We start from the raw sequence: 20,933 nt of genomic DNA, 5'->3' as shown, positions 1-20,933 counted from the left end.
CCCGGTGTCCAGCAGGACCAGGTCAGCAGGCGCTGTCACGATTCATGATCCTGACGTAAACTTTATCAGTGGCAACCTGCCACATGAGAGACAGACACTCCGGGGATGATACCCCGGATGGTGAGTTAGTAACATACATTTACATAAATGCATACAGATAGAGAGGGAGAAGAAGAGAGGGAGGGGAGGAGAGAGGAAGAGAGGGAAGAGAGCAGGGAGGTGTCCCCCGGCAGTCTAAGCCTATAGCAGCATAACTAGGGGCTGATCCAAGGCAAACCTGAGCCAGCCCTAACTATAAGCTTTATCAAAAAGGAAAGTCTTTAGCCTACTCTTAAATGGGGAGAGTGTGTCTGCCTCCCGAACACAAACTGGAAGCTGGTTCCACTGGAGAGGAGCTTGATAGCTGAAGGCTCTGGCTCCCATTGTACTCTTAGAGACTCTAGGAACCACAAGTAACCCTGCAGTCTGGGAGCGCAATGCTCTAGTTGGTTTATAAGGTACTATGAGATCTTTAAGATATGCTGGAGCCTGACCATTAATTGATTTGTAAGTCAGGAGAAGGATTTTGAATTATATTCTGTATTTTACCAGGAGCCAGTGCAGTGCAGCTAATACAGGAGTAATATGATCCCGTTTCCTTGTTCTTGTCAATACACGTGCCGCTGCATATTGCACACAATAAAGTCTTTCCAAGCATGGCATTCTCTCTGTAATTCCATCCGTCCACCACACCCCACTTATGGCCTTGCAGCTATAATGTCCACTCATTGGACTGTTGCTATTACCATCAGCATGCTTGTTATGTTTGTGAGGCATGGCCTTGCCAAATGCAAGGAACATTGATTTTTTAATATCCCTTCTCCCAGCAAGGTTTGTAGCATCTTTAGTTTTCCTGTCTGGCCTTGCGTCTTTACATGAGCAATATTTTTGAGTCAATTTGGTAAATAAGCAGTTAAAGTCTTTCTGATAAACAGCTGATCAGCAGTATGATCAAATGTTTCCCCTCCATAGAATAAATACCCAACTCTGTTTCTGTTCAGTTAATTCCTGAAGTGGCTTTCTCATTACTGTCTTAATGGCTGTTCAATTAGAGTTTCCATCACTTTGAATTGAAAGTGAATTAGCCCAACGCTGCAGTCTATGAACTGCAGTCATCTCTTTGTACAAAGGGGCCATTCGGGACGTGAAAATGGATTTTACCTCAGGGATGAAATCATAAGGCTGTTACAATAATGACAAACTAGACAGTTTCATCCTCGCATATACTGAATGCTGAGGGGATAATGTATATGTGGGCTCCAAAATGCTTTACCAGTCAAATATTTAGATAGTGCTAGAAAAAAAACTTGATGTTACAATTCCTGCGAACGGATTTTATAAATACATTTTATACAAACATTTATGTTCCCTAGAGGATGAAGCCTACTTTTCCTGTAGTGCCACGATGACATTGACGTTTGTGGGTTGTCTTGACAACTTTTGGACGAATAGCCATGCAATTTGGGGCCACCAGCAAGTCAAATATCCTGAGAAATATTTCAACGTCTACTTGATAGATCGGCACCTTCATCAGGTTATAATGTAAGCATGCTAACACACTAAACTTAAAAAGGTGAACATGGAACACACTAAGCCTGCTTAACATAAGCCTGTTAACATCAGTCAGAGAAATGTAGCATGCTGATGTTAACGTTTAGCTCAATGCATGCGCAGAACTGTGTGTCAGAGGACTCTCCTGTTTAGTCATTAGTAAGGCGTATGAGCTGTCTCTTACCATATCGCTCCTTTACTTCCATCCATGAATTTTCCTTTTTTTCCATCACAGTCTTCTTCCCTCTCTACCCCTCTGCGATACCCATCAATCCTTAACTGTTGAGGGACACACTCATTTCACAGGTCAATTAATTTTAATCAGAGTGTGTCAATTTAATCTAAGTTCAAACCGCTAGACGGACACTTTGTAAAAATCTCATTAACCTTCCCATTTCCAATCTGCTCACTTCATCAGCAGGGCAGAGCCATGACACAGTCATTTTCAAACCCACACTTTTTTCTGTAGGTAAACAAACTCTTGAATTTGGATAATATCGCAGGAAAAGAGGTGCCCGGGAGGGGAAACACAAAGCATCCTCTCACACCAAAAATGACACTGACATTGACTTAGTGTCCTCACGTACGGCAGCTGTTTTAATAGCAGTAACACTGGCAAGAAAATCAATGTGATCTCAAGATAAGGTTAAGGTTAAATTATTGCCATGAGGATAAGGGATGACTGCAGCAGGAAGACAGTGGCATATAGAAAGCACAACAAAGAGGACATGTAATGTAAGATTATGCCAAAGATGGTGCTGAAGATTAAACGACAAGAATTAAAACAAGACATATCTTCATCAGGCCAACTGTGAAGGCTCTATACTACTGTGCAGATAAAGTCTGTGGGCACCACTACCAAAATCTTAGTTTGAGCACTGATATGAATAAGATTAATCATTTTTGGTTTTACATATTTTTTACCAAAAACAACAACAATTATATATTTTTTTAAAGATGCAAATCAGATTTAATGTCTCCAGGCACTAAGTTGTGTTTACTGCTGCAAAAAACATGCTGATGGCAGTAGTTTACAGTAAACTAGGTCCTCTTACAACAAGAACATGAACAGAAAAATGTAAATGAGCTGCTGATTATACTGTACACCAGTCTCTCTAAATAATTTTGTTTTTAAACATTACATCATTTAATGGCAAATTGTTGTGCTGACAACTGTATTAAGAAAACAATCTGATTATCTCCATTTTTTAATATCCAAAATAGACAAGAACAAATTCCCTTTATTTATATATTTAAAAAAAAGCCATAAGTATGAACGCAGCAATTACAGCAGAGCAGATGTGCATGTGTGCATAATTAGCTCTTCATCATTATCAGATTTACAGATGGAACAACATAGACATATATATACAGTTGGTCCAACGCTGTGCTGTTTGTTATTCACACAATCATATTGCAGCTTTCACTTAATGGTTTGTTACTTTTACACCAGACTAGAAGATGAAACTCTGTGACACTACTAAAAAATACTGTTGAAATATGCTGAATCTTTATGCACATAGATTACATCTTTTCAGTGGAGGGTACACACACTTGGACTCCGGTTAGTGCTTTTTATTGTAGAGGTTTCAATGTGCTTGACAGACCAAAGCAAGTGCATCTGACCACTATGACCAGTATTCATTATCTGGTCTTGGGTGTCGTGAAGCGCTGATAACATGCAAGCTCATTTGCATGAGAGGCCAAGACACCCTTCAGAAACCAAAGAGCCGTGCAGGCGGCCGCTATAGTCAACACTGGCCTTTCATCTCTATCTCTATCTCCTTTACTCTCCCATTCTCTTTATTCACACGGACACTCACTCGCACCGCCAGGCACAAAAGAATAATAGGCCCGCACTGCAAAAGATGACAAGGCTGGCACAAGATTTTATTTGCTACCAAAGCTTATCAGCCTCGTTTTGAGATAGTTTCAGTCAACCACTGAAGGCTCCCAACATCATGTGAATTGCTTCAGGACATTATGCTTTAAAAAAGAGAAACTGCCTGAGAGATTTTTGTTTGGAGACTTTATGATTATTCCCTGAAAGAGGTCATTTGAAGTGAAACTAGAAGAATTCAAGAACATGAGCAGCAGTACAGTTTCACACAAATATCCTAAAGTAAGGATGATAATTCTTGCTACGAAATAAAAGCCCTTGTTAAGCTTGTAATTGTGACAGTGCAGGAATATGAGGACACACACACACACCTACACACACACACACACACACACACACACACACACACACACACACACACACACACACACACACACACACACACACACACTCATGCTGCCTTTATCTCTATCTCGCCTTTTCACATAAAGGCACTCTCTGGCCTCTTTAGTATTCTGATGTGGTTCATGATTCTCTGTCAACATTTGACTTCACAGGCGGTGGGGTTCAGACTCACACAGAGAGAGGCCAACCGCCTGTAGCTCGCGGTTCCAGAGGACTGTCGGTCGGGATTACATGGGCAGAGAGACGGACTGACAGAATGACACACAGACAGACGCCGACTCTGCTTACACCGGGAGTTACGTGATCTTTGACCTTAGACGATCTATATTGTCAGATACAAAACTAACTGCAAGTAATAAGTTGAACTGTAGCACAAGTTTCTGACCCCATCTCCTGTCACCTTGAGCTACGGTGGCGTGTAACTGTCATAAAACCACCCGTTTCGAATGTTATCACCTCATTGCATGGCCTTTATCAGTTGTTATCACATTTACCATTCTAATGGTTCAGAAGGTGCAAAAAAGTGAAACTTAAAGAGTAACTTTGCTATTTTTCAACCTGGACCCTATTCCCCAATGTTTTTGTGACTAAGTGACAAATGTTGACAACAATTAAGTGATAGCACTGCAGACGGTCTGTTTGTTATTGTGTCCAACTGAGCAGTATTGTTCTGATATCTCGCGTCTCATCCACATTGACGAAATACGCAAAATATTCTTTGAGATAACCTTTCGCTACGCTTTCTCCACCAAGACACACTCTGACAACTCCGGCACTGCTCTGTCCAAATCTTACTCACATTTTCAATGTCGTCCTGCAACATGATACAATAACTAACAGAGTGGATCATGGTAAAGGTTTTAAAGACATGCTTAAAGTTGTGAATTAAAACAAAATAACTTGTTTTAGGTTCAATTAACACATCACATGACGTCCTCCTTTGCTCCCTTTAAAATATTATGTCCACTAGAGGTCAACGTCCTATATTTGTATTAGTGATCAACAATGTCAATCGATGATTCTGAACCTAGTAGTGTAGCAGGCCCCTTATAAGCAATATCTATGGGGCTGAAAACTATTAATAATGCCGATCAAATGGCCTGAGGACATCTGAAGCGGGTGACAAAACAATAAAGTCAGATTGCACAAAAGAGACAAATAAGCTTTCTAATTACGGCCGAGGACTCCAGATATAGTATGGTCATTTTGTGCTACTAGGCAGGTAGTAACAGTTTTACTTATAGCCCCTTTAACATCCATCTCACATCCAGTTTGCTTCTGGATGATTCAGCTGGAGTACATTTATGGCTGACATTAAAATGTGACAGCGGTATACACAGTGAAATTGGATTTCTCTGTCCCTCGCCCAAATGCAGATTGTGTCCTTTACGTCCTTCAAAACTGACAGTAAACATCTCATCTTGCTTGTTGTTCACCCACAAGTGTCCCATTTTTTACAAGTATTTTACAATCAGAGCCGTATGTTGGCAGTTTGATTTGTTTTATTTATGCCTGTAGTTGGCATTATGTGGATTGGAGTTGCATTACATTCACTATTTAGGGCCTTTCATGGTGTCTGGGGAAGGGAAGGTGACATCCTGCACATGCACACACCCTTGCTCAGAGAAATACATTTAAACATGCTGGTGCAATAGTATCCTGATAACAATAAAACTGATAAGTAGTAGAGCTTGTGGCCAAATGCTGAACATCTCAACATGCTTACATGTTTACTAATGGCTTAAACCTCTAGTGGAGGGTGTGGGGGACTGAATGGAGAGTGCTCTGCTTCCTCCACATCTGCCGCTCAAGTGTCCACGAGCAAGGCACTTCAGTGTGTCTGTTGCAGCTTCTTAACCATGGTCACGCATTCAAGGTGGATTAGAAATACACAAACACTGAACTCTAGTTCAGTGCTCATGCTGACATCTCACATCTGTTTCCATTAGCACAGCGCATACAAAGCGTGGAGACAGAAGTCCACCGGCAGCTGCGCCAAACTCATGCGGGCCCTTTTGGGGACAAAAAGCTGGTCCCCAAAAGATTAACCATTCTGGGGTTGACTTTTTGTTGGAGGAGGTTAAGGTGTAAGGATGGGTCAAACAAACACCGGCTATATATATATGAAGCTAAAGCCAGCAGGAAATGACTTTAGCTTAGCATACAGACTGGAAGCAGCTAGCTTGACTGTAAAACATTTTTTTTTAAATATGCTTTCCAGTACCTTTTGTATTTCACTAATCAACATGTTTATATCTTTATATCTCATGTATCTCATCCATACACAAACAGAACATGTTAATAGTAAAAATGTAGGAGTGCTTGTAGGCAAAGCCAGGCTAGCTGTTTCCCGCTGCTTCCAGTCTGTATGCTAAACTAAGCTGGTCGCCTGCTGCCTCTACCTTCATGTCTCGTGTACAGACATGAGTAGTATCAATCTTCTCATCTCAGCTGGAAAGGTAATACACCTATTTTCCAAATTGTCTAACTATTCCTTTAAGTTTAGGGTAAGCCACCGAGGATTTATGCAAAGCCCTCCTAATTGATAAAACAATAACAAAACAATTCATGTGTGTTGTTTCTCACTCTAAATTTGGTATGGCAGTACTTGACTGAGCTCTGATACTGTTGAAATTGTCTTATCCTTTTGTATATAACTTGCATTGGCAATGGGGATTCCCTAAATTATTTGAACACATTTACAAACAGACTAATGGTAGATTGGCCCTGTGCTCTGCTGGATAGAAAAGTGTTTATCTTCACACACCCTCAGACAAAGTCTGCTTTTCTTGTTCTCTAATTGGCAGAAATGAATCTTTGAACCCAAAGCTTAGATTTAATGTTGTAGGGCACTATCATGTATTGCAAAATCTTCTGAACAGCTAATCCCGCTATCAGTTCTCTGTATTGTGGGAATTTGATTATGTGGGTGGAAGCATTTTAGTGAGGGAATGATAAAGAGAATACAAGTGGGGTGTACAACTTTATGTGTGCAACCATGTGTGTGTGTGTGTGTGTGTGTGTGTGTGTGTGTGTGTGTGTGTGTGTGTGTGAGTGTGCGTGTGTGTGCGTGTGCGTGTGTGTGTGTAAATGTCATTCAAGACATGCAAAGCTTCAGAGACATGATCCGATGTGTGCAGAGTCCTCCACCAAAGAGACGACGAAATGCATTCGCCAAAAAGGAGAGAGCAAAGGTAAGCCGTGCTACTTGTTTACTGTATTTATTGTTTCAAGCATAAAGCCATAATCAGTCTAGGCCTACTGTATGTAACGAGTTTACATACAAATGTAAACTAATGTAAATGTTTCCTAAATTTCTCTCGGGATGAATAAAGTATCTATCTACACCAGGCCCTAGCCAATATCTGTGTTATTGTTTGTAGTATTAATAACTTTAGCTAATTACACTTCATTAGCTTAATTAAGTATAGATTCAATGTTTATAACAGGCTTCCCCATTTTATTCTGAAGTTTGAGTAAAAGCGTGAGTCTATTTAACTTTAACTATCACCCTATTATTACAGAGGTATTGAAACATTGGTGAATGAAGCCACTGACAGAACTGAGGATATCTGTATGATCAGCGACCATCTATTGGACATCCACACTGGGGAGGAAGCTGTGTGTACACCAGTAAGTATACACACAAGTCCATGCAGGCGCGACCACGTGTCAGGTCAGCTGGACTGCAAGTTCCAATCCAAGTTGGTTGTTCCAAAGGTCAGCATCAGAATAGATAGAGATAGAGAGAGAGAAGAGAGAGAGAGAGAGAGAGAGATAAATAAGGAGAGTAGAGGGAAGCGGAGAGAGAGAGAAGGAGGATGAATGAGAGAGAAGAGATAGAGGAGATAGAATAGAGAATATAGATATAGATTAGATATGTAGATAATAAATAGAAGGTATATATTATATATATATATTCTATATAATATATATAGAATTAGATATGTATATAATATATATATGATATAGATATATTATATATATATATATATATATATATATATTTATATATATATATATATATATATATATATATATATATATATATATATATATATATATATTATTTATATATATATATATTATTTATATATATTATTATATATATATATATATTATTTATATATATGTTGCCGCACAGGATCTCCGCCAAATCCAGGATCACCTTCACCATCATCCGCCTGTCCGCTCCCGTCTGTGTCTCCATTTTGAATACTGTGTCTCGCGCTGCTCTGTTTCCACCACGTTAAACTCGTCTGCATGATCTAAATCCACGACACCGGCATCCTCTTCAATAACCACCTCTTCTTGAAGGTGCAACGAGTCGACTCACTGTCACTCGATTCTGTCGAAATATCCGAGCCAGAGTCCGACATCGCCACGTCTGCCGCTTCTGCCGTGCTGTCTGTGTATTCAACTGGTGGACTGTATTCTACTTGTGACGTCAGAACACGGCGTCGGGTGTTTCCGGTAGCGGCAACATCGGTGGTCGACGTACTAAATCATGATTTATTAAATACTGCGATCATTGTGTCATAAATAACACATCATTTTACAACACAAATAGCATTCACTATCAGTAGAAATTCGTGTTTATCATTTCGTAGGCCCAGAAATTTAAATAATGACACATTTGATTTTCAAGCATCATTGTGATGCGAGATTACCTCTTAAAGCAGACAGTAAAGGCACGAAAGTAGAAGACTGCAAGCTAATTAACATTGATGTAAAGAAATGCTGGCAGCTTTGGAAAAGCGGTCGACCTCAGGGATACACACAATAGTTTTTTTGAGTAACACTGAATTGTAAACATAACTTTGGTTTGTATAGGAAAACTCCACAGGACACCTTGAAGAGTTATAAATTATAAGTGACTGCAGGGATTTAGAAAGGTGAGCCAGGTGATAGAGAATAAGAACAATGCCCTCTATTCTTAGGTCCTTGATTCAGATCAGATTTAAAAGATTACAGAAAGCTTTTCTTAGTGCTAGCAAACAAACAGTGCTTTTAGCAAGTTGCCTTGAATTGTATTATCTGTGTCTATCAATATGACATATTATCTGTATATTGTCTGTTTGGAGCTAAAAGCATAGCACATTGTCCAACACTAATTAAACAAGCACACAGCATTAAAGGGACAGTTCACCCCCAAATCAAAAACACATATTTTTCCCCTTACCTGTAGTGCTATTTATTTATCTAGAGTGTGTTGGTGTGAGTTATTGAGTGTTAGAGGTGTCTGCCTTCTACTATAGATGGCACTCGGCTTGTACTTTTCAAATCGGCAAAATAATACAATTGAAAAACTCAACAGCAATGTCTCTTTCAATAAATCAGGACCCGGTTACTCAAGATAATCCACAGACCTTATTGTGAGCAGTTTCATGTAGGAACTATTTTCTTTCAGCTAAACTGTAACGCTGAGAATCACGCTTCCCTCTGCACGATGATACGGTTGGCGGGTGTAGTTACGTAGAATAACAAAGGTTCCTACATGAAACTGCTCAACAAGGTCTGTGGATTATCTTGAGTAACCGTCAACTCACACCAAAACAATCTAGATTGATAAATATCACTACAGTTGAGAGGAAATGTGTATTTTTGATTATGGGGTTAATTGTCCCTTTAAACACGACGACTCCGACCTTCATTTTTCGGCTGTTTTTAGTATTCACATGTGAATTCTGAGCTCTTCAAGACTAACAATTCTGAAGATACAATTGAAATAGAAGCTCCCTGTATTTCGTGGCTTTGTGACTTTAAATCGGGTTTCCGCTTACTATGTACGGGGGTGAGCAGATTAATTAAATTAATTTTCGTGCCTTTAAGGAGTTGCTAATCCACATAAAACCCTTTCATCAGTATCAGTTTCATTGGAGACTTTTTGTATCACATCTTGTTCTAAATTGTGTTTCAGAGGATCTTCCACCCCGCACAGAACAGTGTGTGTGAGTGAGTGAGTGAGTGAGTGTGTGTGCATGTGTGTGTGCGCGCAGGCAGCTCCTATAAGATACCCCTGGTCCACTATCACCCAAAGGCGCGGGCCACCACCGCAGCCCACCACAGCCATCATATTCATAATGGAGATAAAATTAATTTGCTTTCCCCTCCTCTCCACAGTATATCTATGCCTGCCACTCTCTACCTCCTCTATCTCTTATTCTCCCTCTCTCCATCTCTCTCCTCCTACACTGTTACATATATTTATCTCTTAAGCGGCTATCTGTGTCAGGTTTATGTACCAGACAATGGAGAGGAAAGCTATTAGACGCTTGCTGGCTTCCTTGAAAGCATTTACAGAAAACAGACTTGAGCTTGTCCGTGTTCTTTCTTATCAGGAAAGTACCATGCTACCACGCTACCACGTATCCATCTACCCATTAGCCGATTGCATTGTTTTAGCACAATGCAAAAAAGTGAATTTTCCTTATGCAACCTGCAAATGAGTGTTTGCTAATGAGATGTTGTTAACATTTAAGTTACAGGAAGAGCAAAGCAAATATTTTAGGCATCTGTTAGATTGCCAAACAGTCCTTGGGGTCTCAAAATAAGCGTGAGTAAACCAAACGTCTCCTCCTTATCCGCAGCAGGAGGGTCAACGAAAAACGAGAAACTTTCTAAGCTGCAGCAGCGATGATGTACATTAGTTGAAAATGTAATGCTGCTTTAACGTCATACAGGAATTGCCTCAATATGACCAATTAAAATGACAACTTGGAAGTGAACAACCACTGTCCACCAGCAGCAAAACATGACATAAATACAATGAACTAACAACTGAAGAATACCAAGTAAATACAAAATAAATAAATAGATAAATATATACACAAATATATGCATATGGCTATGAAACTAATCCTGGAATAAATAAATGGGACTATAAATATATACGTACATGTCAATTTATAAATGAGTCAATATAGTTCAATAAATAAATACATGTGTTTGTGTGCCTGTGGTTTCCCCCGGTATGAATCTACTGCCGTACTTCCTTCCTCGTTGCAATAGGGAGTTGTTATGAACCTTCACAGACAGACAAGGGGTCACTCAAGAAGCTTCATTCAAACCAGGCTTAGAAAACGATTTGACCATCAAACTGTGAGGTGGAGGTTTCACAATGGCAGCATTATGTTTCCTTCCATAAAAATATAAACTTGCAGGATGGTAAGACATCTTCTTACACGCGTATGCAGGATATGATGCCAGGCTAAAGTAACAAACAGCATTATTTATTCTGACGGAGAAAGGTCTCAATACAAACCCTGTTGATGCAGAAGTCCGTCCACACTCAACATCAAAAGGAATCAAGCTCAATTTCGGAATACAACTTTTACCAAATCAAATGGTTGCCTAGGAGTTGATAGAGATGCTAGTTGCGTGTTCAACTATAGAATAAAAATATACTTCATGACCCAAACAACTTGTTAACTCTTCCCTGTTTTGGAAATCTAGATAAGTACTTTATCTTGATCTGTCTGTGGTGGTGGGGGCGGAGGCTGCTGTTGTGATCCATAGCTAAAATCTAAGAGGAGAGAAAATCATTTGATTGTACACTTGACTTAGCAAAGGGAAATGATAAGGACAATCGCTCCTCATCATCTCTCTCTCTCTCTCTTTCAATAATAGCATCGCCACTCTGGATTTTGAGCACACTTATGTTGGCCTCCGCCGCACGTTACAATCACCCTGACCTCATGTGATTTAATGCAATCAGCCATCACAGCTTGTGTGAAATTGTATTGTTCTGTTTCAAAGGAAATGGGGTATGTTTCTATGGAAGTGTCACACAGCGTCGCCGCAGAATAATTCTGCAGGGAAATGATGAGGCGATGTCATTAAGCAGACAGTTGTGTATGAAAAGCTTTCGGCTCCTTCAGGGATTCTGGAACGTGTTAATCATTGTGTAGAACAAAAAGGATTTGTAATAATGGAGGCTGCGAGGCGGCTGCAGCAGTAGAGGAAACTCAGAGTTGATTCCTTAGTTACTGGTTGCCTATATCTCACATGTTTGCATGAAAATGTATATAGACGTCATACAGAAAGCAATATAAGAAAACATTTCCTCACAGTTTCCGACGATTTATTCTTGTTTTTTAGTACCCATTGATTTCTAGGATTCACCAATGTTTTCTTATTTTTGCTCTTCTTTTAGTGAAGAACATTTTACAAATAGTTGAGAGCACTCTTACAAGATAAGAAAAAATATCACATATATCACAGTCAACAAATTGTTTGTCCAACACAAGGAAATATATGTTTTAAATTTGATACATTTTATAAATATCATATAATCAAATGTAGACAATTATATGTTTTAGAGTAATTAGAATGAATGGATTATTAAATGTGTGGGTTAAAGAAACACTATTCATCCCAATAGTAGACTATATAAATATAGTATATATTTATTTATTATATAAATATGATATTGCATGCATTCAGCTTCTGAATGGGTTACATGCTCTTAGATGCTTTTTGATTTTCCTGCAACACCAGTACTGACACTCTGGTTTACTTTGTTTAACATTACCTAAGTTATTCTACTTCTTACAGCCTTTTTTGTGGCACATCTTCAATTATTTTGCCAGAGTCACACAATACATACCCTGATATAGTATTTAGCTGTTAGCTGTGCTAATGATAAACAATAAACACATCTCTAATTTATGATTCATCATTCAGCACACCTGGGGAAGAGCAGATCTGGATGGTTAAGAACATTTGGTGCATCTGGAGTTGACTTTTCTTATTTCTGCTCAGCACATCACCAGGACTGAGCTGCCATCCGTGGAGGACCTCTACACCCAGCGCTGAAGGAAGAACGCACACAGGATCATTAAAGGCCCCCCATCACCCCGACAACAAACTGTTGTGTCTGCTGCCGTCTGGCAGACGGTACCGCAGCATCCGCACCAAGACCACCAGACTCAGGGACAGTTTTATCCCACAGGACATAAGACTGTTGAACTCCTGAGCTCTGCAAAGTGTCAACACATACATATGTTTATTTCACATATCCACACACTTGTATATAATTACAGTATACAGTATTTAATTCCACTGTACAGTATTTTAAATGGTACAGATTGTTTTTATTATTATATTTAATATCTCTACATTCTACTTATTCCATCTTACTTATACCATTATGTCTCTGCACTATTTTATTACATTTCATTTGATGTCTTAAGTATACTGTATGTTACATTGTTGGAGGAGCCTGGGACTTAAGATTTTCATTGCCAGCAACGACCCTGCAGCTTTTGTGCATATGACAATAAAGCCTTTGAATCCTTGAATGTGTGTCAGTTCGGTTATAGATCCATTGCCTGTCTGTTTGCCATTTAAATTATGTTTGTTGATCATATTCTGGCACAATTTGGGACCATTAAATGAATGGTTTGACATTTAGGAAAATGGGCTTATTCAATTTCTTGCAGAGAGACAATGAGCCAGCAGCTGCTTAGCTTAGCATAAAGACAATGGTAAAAAGCTAGCCTGGCTTTGTCTAAAGCTAACAGAATCCACTGTAAAATTATAGCATTTCAAATCAAATGTATTTATACAGCCCAATATCAGTGGGCTTTACAGACTGTACAGCATACGACACCCTGTGTGTGTGAAGGAACTCTGTCACAAGATTGGTGAACTCAAAAGCTCTGAGACGGATGTAAAGTTACAACAATAAAATACTTTACTGAAAACAAAGTACTAAACAATAGCGCGCACTGGGAGCATTTACAAACAATCAAAGTATCAAAATAAACAATCACTCACAAGGAGGAGAACAAATAATAAAGTACAAAACAAAAGATCACAATATAGGATATCAAAATCTAAATACAAAAAACAAAGACTCTCACAATGAGGCACATGGAAAAAGCTAAACTTGACAAAACCTGACCTGATGACTTGACGAGACTCACGACACATGAACAAGTACGATCTGACAAGACAATACAAGACAAGACAATCACACCAAGGAAGGAAGTGAAGGGATCTGGAAAGAGGGACAAGAGGCAAGTATAAAATAAAACAGGAAGGAACGAGACTAGACATGAGTTAATCTAACTACACAAAGTGCACATGACAACCACGGACTAACATGAAACTAAACAAAAGCCTGACCTAAACACTAAACATGAACATAAATACAGTTAACATAACTGACCATACACAACACTGTGTCGTATGCCGTATGTCGTAGATGGTGCTGTTTCAGTTGCTCCCCCACGCTTCTTAACAAAGTTATTGTATAATAAAGTAATTTACAGTCAATAATATTGTATATTTCTGCTTTATTTAGATCAAGTAAAATGCGGAATATCCTGTGTGCAAGTTCACCACACATTTAACACTTGTATTGAAAAATGTCATGGATGGATTATTACTTGAAGTTTCACAGTCGTTGTCTTTTGCTACCCAGGCTGCAGGTGACCATGTGGCTTATCATCATTGTTGTCATGCAGCGCACATAGCTGCCCCGTCAGCAACACTAAACATATAACCCTAACCCTGGTGAAACACAAAGACCCATTTTTAGCATCAACTTATCATTTTGGAAATATTGGTCTGATCTAATTTACCTTTCTAAAATGCAAAGAGCATATAAATGGTTAACGTTATTATTTAAAATCCAAATTCAGTTGTCAACCTCATAAAAAGAGTTCTCTCCAGTTGGCCCAATCAATGCTTTGTATTCATGTGAAACTCTAGCCCTGGGATTTCCATATAAATTTCTCTTTTCACCCCTCTTGCTCCATTTTATTCTCTTTCACTTCGTTTCTCTCTCTTTCCTTTGATCAAGTGCTTTTTCCCTGGTGTTTTCTGGGACGTCAAGCTTGACTGCTTGGCAGTGGCCCTTCCTTTTAAATGTTGTTTCTGTTGCTCTACTGTCACAGATCACTGGCCAGAGACTGGAGTGGCAACAGAGGCTTCTAAAGCATGCATCACTCATACATTCCCCAATGATGCTCATTGAAAAGGTGATTTTCTGCCCGACTGGAACAATAAAACAGCTTGACATGTAAAGCTCTCCTGGAATGAATACAGCAATATTGAGCCCTTAAGACCAGGATTTATGTGCTGATGAGGAAACGCTCATGTCTAATTGTACTTGTTTCATTAAGGATGTTTTGGTAAATGAAGTGAAATGATTTTGTTGCAGTAAAAATTTACTTTTTGTCAGGTTGTGTTACTTTGAGCACAAGATGCTGTGTGACACTAGGATTTATTAAAACTGCAGACACGTAAAAAGTATCCACATATATATAACGGCAGTGGCTCAGTCAGTAGGGGCTTGGACTGTGTGCCGTAGGGTTGCTGGTTCAAGTCACTGACCTGACCTAAAAAAAATGGAGTGTCACTGCTACTTGGAGAGATCCCAGTTCACCTCCTGCCCTGCTGTGGTGCCCTTGAGCAAGGCAATGCATATCCCCCTTCCTCCCTCACTCCCATTGTGCGCTGTCCTATGAGCTGCCCACTGCTCCTAGTAGTAGACTCCTGGTACTAGGATGGGTTAAAAGCAAAACAAAACACTAGAAGGTTGAGAGTTCAATACCAGGCTGCCTCCATTGTACCCCTGAGCAAGGTACTTAACCCTGAGTTTCTCCAGGGAGACTGTCCCTGTACTTAGTTCAATGTAAGTCTATGTAAGCTCTGGATAAGAATACACTTGTGAATATATAAACATCCAGTCTGCCTCACCAGAAAGCCTAAATTAACTACATTGTTTCAGATAATTTCTAAATAGATAATCTACATTTAATTTCTTTATAGCAGGGGCACTGTTTGTGGCTGTGAAGGGAAAATTATTGAACATGTGTATGTAGATTCTGTCACCAAAGAGGTATGTTATTTGGAATAATAGACACATTTTATTGAGGAACAAACCAAGAAACAACGTTCACTATTTCAAAGAGATGTTGTCTATATTCCATATGTCCTGGCATAGTGGAATCGATTAGTAAATTATATATATTGGAAGATGCTCTGGATGTTTCCTCATAAATACCCAATTGTTAATAAGGATAAGGAGGTGTCCTACAAAAGTATTCATAAATATTACCTTACCAATGTTGAAAAAAAGAAGAAGACATAAACAGAAACTGTTCTTTCAGTGATGAATATTCAGAAACAGTTTTACACTTATTTTGGCATTGATATCACACCAAGATATTCTGACAAGACCTTTGCAGATTTATCATTGATCATCTCTTTATATATATATTCATCTATAGACTTTACATTATTATGGGAAGATGTGGTCAAAAACCAAATAAAATAAGACATATCTTTTTAAATAATACATTTGATAAGGATGATGACATTTTCTTTATTCAGAAATCTAAATTTACAAATAAACAATTTTTTTTTCTGAAGGATGCTGAACAATCTATGCATAAAAGCTTTAATTAGATGGTTTGATTAAACGTTTTTTTTTTCAGATTTACGGAAATAAATGTATAAATTGTATAATTGATGTATCATTTATGACAGTTAACAGCGATTTCGTACTACGACACAACACAACCGTTTACGGCAAGCATGTGTCTGTGGAAAGCTTGTTGTTAGCCGTATAGCTAACTGCTGAAGTGTACTCGCTTACTCATTTCCTAAACTTGAGCAACACATTCTTACTTTAAGGTTTTTAACCCGGAGACATGGACGTTGGAGAGCTCCTGAACTATCAGGTAGGCACATTATTCTTCTCACAAATGTTGGTTAACTCTAATTTAGCTAACGCTAACCATAACTTCTTGGATTACTTGCATTAGCTAGCGGTTTCTGATAGCCGTTAGCGGGCTTTAGTGTAACCACAATCTCGTTATTGACTTTGTTGTGTCTGTTCACAATAGTTATTTAACCGTCAGTGATTAGGAAGTTATCTTTGTGTATGACAGGAGACCAGCCTAATTCTAGTTATTGCTTATCGACAAATAATGTTAGCAGTTAGCGTGCTAGCTGGAAATGTTGCTAGCTATGTGGCTGCAGTGAATGAATAGGGAGGCTTCGACACTAATTTACACTTATGCTTGCTATAATTTCCTAAACTAGTTTTACATGCAGAAGCATTCACACAAACACGTAAAGTGATGCATTTGTACACTGGCTCGTCTCCTTCTTGTATGCCAAACAAAAGTATCGTTACTAGCGCAGTTTTGTTTTATAAATATATAATTTTCCACACCTGTAAGGTTCTGGAAAACTTAATTGATTCGTTTTGATTGGCAAAATGCTTTGCATTCATCCTATTGAAACATGCTCATGGAGCATATTGACTGCCAACCTCAAAGACTAATGTTCTCACATTTTGCATTTTCAGTAAAGATTTTATTGATATTGAAGTTATTTGTCCAGGGAATTGAAAGTGATTGTTTCATATTAGCTCAGCTAGGTAATATAGGATGCCAAGTCTAGTGACAAATTGGTGACACATCTTGAAACATGAAACTTTGTTGTGTTTTCCTTTTTAATTTGTCACCCTTCTGTAAAATACTGTCATGAAACATCATGTTGGTGGTTTATAGCAGAATAATATCTGATTTTAATGTGATGAAGAAGTGAAACAATCAGTATTGTGTGTGTGTGTGTGTGTGTGTGTATATATATATATATATATATATATATATATATATATATATATATATATATATATATATATATATATATATATATATATATATAGTATGTATTTTGTATGTAATTTACTACAGTTGTAAGGTGCTGGAGAAGCTTGAGGATGTTTGAGAAGTGCTTGAATTTATCTTTGGAAACGGTGTAGGAACTCTGTTGATTATATTAGACATACACACGTCATACCATATGAAGACATGCATTTTACCAATCAACTGCTGCTGTGTGGGAGTCTACTTATGTGAAATAAAGATGCAGATCGAAATGATTCTTGAAAAGTCATAATGCAGTGTTTTCTTACTGAGTTTCTGGGATCGTATTATCCATGTTCTGTTTAGTCAGGTATATTGAGATACTTATGTGTGGGATATGACAATGCATTTTATTGCTATCTGAAATCAATCCTTTGCATGCCATGTAAGTAATTTCAAGACCTCACAACATCCCTCTATCTACTGTATTCTTCAAACTGTATTCTCCAAAAGACCAATAATTACAATTCACCATCTCCTTTCATCTCACAGCCTGATAGAGGAGCAAAGCGTCCCAGGGACGGAGATGGAGGAGCAACGGGAGGAGATGAGGAATCCAGAGGAGGGAAGCAGCCGAAAGGGCTGAGTGCCAGGGAATTGGCCCGATACCGGGAAGCAGGAGTAGGAATCGAAGGAGGGGGTGAAATGAGGGAGATTGAGGAGCTGACCGGGGACAAGAAGAAGATCCTGGAGAAACTGATGGACCAGGATGAAGACGAACCTGAGGTGGGTTGTTGTTATTTGTTTATCTGCAAAGTGTCATGATTTTTTTATTTTAAATACAGAGGCAGATAATATCTAAAGCCTTTACTTGAAAACAGCTTCCTCTCTCTTTCATAGTTGTAAATGGTGTATTTCACCATTGAAGTGCAGCACAATTTGTTACAGGAACTACTTGTCACTGTCAGCTCACACAATATGATCATGTGCACACACTATTTACATGATTTTCACTCGGATTATGTCTCAGCAAGACACATATTGCTGTCTCCCACTATTGTTACACTATTACACAATTTTCATTATGCATCGGCAGGTGGTGTTGCTATTGTTTCACTGTGGATTTTGTTGACATTGTCCACTGCAGACAGAAAAATGGAATATTTTGAATTCATTAGTGAGCAAATGTCACCATACCTCAAGACTCATCGGCCATCATCCAAATGCAAGACAAATTCCAAGTGATCCATATTTTAACAATGACCAAGAACGTAGCCAAAAACTAATGTGATCACACACCAGGTTCAAACTAAGGTGGGATTGTCTGGGCCTGAGTAACTCATCGCAAGTTGAGTCCAGACTTGAAGTACTGCAACACCAACACAGTGAAAAGGCCGTGGATGTAGACATAACAATCTATGAGAAACTTCTGGACCAGGACAGTTTCTGTGTGTTTTGGGGTAAAAATAGAACACTTTGTCAGTGCCAGTGTTGCCATTTTTATAAGTGCATTAGAAAACGGCACGTTCTTATTATCTGACACTGACAAGTATTCACTGTGTCAAGAGCTACTCAGCGCAAAGTGCTACACTGCTACATAATGTCAGACAATTCTAATTTCCTAACCTGTCATTATCTGTCCAACACTTTACAGGCTTTTAAGCCATCAGGCGGTCAAACACATTTCCTTTCCATTGAATTTCCCTCACATTCTCCCTGATTGTAGAAAACGGCTGGCTATTCTGCTCCACTAACATAATTAGGGTTACAATGATGTTTCTCTGGTTGTTATGGCAGCAGTTGCCTCGATAAAAGGCTTTTTTTCTTTTCTTTTTCAAACTTTCCCCCCCTTCTCCTTCCCTTGATGTACCAAACTAACAGGCAGAGCCGGTGGATGAGAGTTCAGTGAAGAAAATGATCCTGACCTTTGAGAAAAGGTCGTACAAAAACCAGGAACTGAGGATTAAGTTTCCGGACAACCCAGAGAAGTAAGCCCGTTACTGACAGCTCACAATGTTTTGTTGTCTTGGTCGTTTTTGAGGATTTCATTAAAAGTAATTTTACTAACTGCCATAGTGTATGTGAATTAACCCAAATTTCATGTGAATTTATCGAAGCTTATTACATTTTTTCTGAAAAGCTTAAAACCATTTTCTGTTAAATTTATACGGTGTGCCTCACTATCACAACATGGTTTAAAAAGACAGCAGTCAAGCACTTATAATAACCAAATTGCTCTACTGCATAGAAAGCTAACATGCTAACCAAAATGTCTTGCTCCTTTTAAACCAGGTTCATGGAGTCGGAGCTGGACCTGAACGACATCATCCAGGAAATGCACGTGATCGCCACCATGCCTGACCTGTACCACCTGCTGGTGGAGCTCAATGCTGTCCACTCACTGCTGAGCCTCCTCAGTCATGAAAACACTGATATCCTTTCAATTCAGAATATATATATATATATATATATTTTTTATTTATTTATTTATTATTAAACCTTTTTTGAAGAAAAAAAAGGACTCGGGCTTAGTTTGCCACAGTACTCATTTTCTATACGTTCTGAATAAAGTTGCTTAAAAAACCCAAAACGAAATCATCTGCTGTTGCATAGTCTAAGTGCAGGGAGATTTGTCTTGGCACCGCAGTTGTTGTTTTCCCTAAGTCCTTATGATTTCTACTTCACATCTTTTCCTTAACCTCATGAAGTTTTCTAACAAGGTCAAGAAAAAGTGGTTAGCAAAAGACAGGACAATATCTTTTTCACTATGCTTTCATACAAGTTAAAAATCTGCTGAGAAAAAGGCCTATTGATTCGATGAGTCATCAACTATCCAACTGAGCTGTTGGTGGGAGAGTTGCAGTTGTCGGGGAATGTAGATGCCATGTATTAACAAGAAAGGAGAATCAATGTTGGTCTTTTGTTTTTACTGTCATTTGTAAGTCTGACAGTGTTCTAGGAGTGCAATGCTAAATTGGTGAAACATTCTTTCAACACAAGCTTATTGTCCTTAGCCTGAACCACATGTTGCCATTGCAGTGGTGGACCTGGTGCAGGAGCTGACAGATATTGACACACTCCAGGAGAGCGAGGAAGGGGCTGAGATACTCATAGATTCTCTGGTGAGTTCAGGATTCACATCAGTCTTTGCTGGTATTGATGAAGCAGCACTTTGTGGAGTCATTACTTAAGTTTCTGTGGTCTGGCATCCACACCAGGCAGAAGGGATTGATTAACGGTATTAATATGGATTCTGAAAGACATGCAGACCTTTTGAGTTACTGTCTGTTTGGACTACAAGCTGTTGCCATGGTGCTGCTTCAGACCAGTGTCTGTCTATATTTAATATATTGATTGATACTATGCTTTTATTTTTTCTGTCTGCAGAACAAATCACTTACAGATTATACAAAAATAATGTTGTGCAAATTAGTTTTATTGTTATAAAACAATATTTATTTTAACCTTTTGCAATAAACTAATTTAAC

At 38.7% G+C, this 20,933-nt stretch overlaps 1 protein-coding gene across 1 annotated transcript in view; it reads left to right on the top strand.

Annotated features, from left to right (window-relative positions):
• Positions 1-16,346: 16,346 nt before the first annotated feature.
• Positions 16,347-20,933, top strand: part of ctnnbl1 (catenin, beta like 1) — a 47,907-nt gene continuing 43,320 nt past the window's right edge. Inside the window, exons 1-5 of the mRNA XM_029436253.1 lie at positions 16,347-16,530; positions 17,998-18,231; positions 19,327-19,433; positions 19,738-19,877; positions 20,470-20,567. Of these exons, the coding sequence (XP_029292113.1) occupies positions 16,501-16,530; positions 17,998-18,231; positions 19,327-19,433; positions 19,738-19,877; positions 20,470-20,567 (609 nt within the window). The 5' untranslated portion in view covers positions 16,347-16,500. The remainder of the gene's footprint in view (positions 16,531-17,997; positions 18,232-19,326; positions 19,434-19,737; positions 19,878-20,469; positions 20,568-20,933) is intronic.

The sequence above is a fragment of the Cottoperca gobio genome, chromosome 7 (assembly GCF_900634415.1).
Source record: "Cottoperca gobio chromosome 7, fCotGob3.1, whole genome shotgun sequence".
Classification (NCBI taxonomy): Eukaryota; Metazoa; Chordata; class Actinopteri; order Perciformes; family Bovichtidae; genus Cottoperca; species Cottoperca gobio.
The sequence above is the reverse complement of the archived record's forward strand: the minus strand, read 5'-3'. Positions and strand labels throughout refer to the sequence as shown.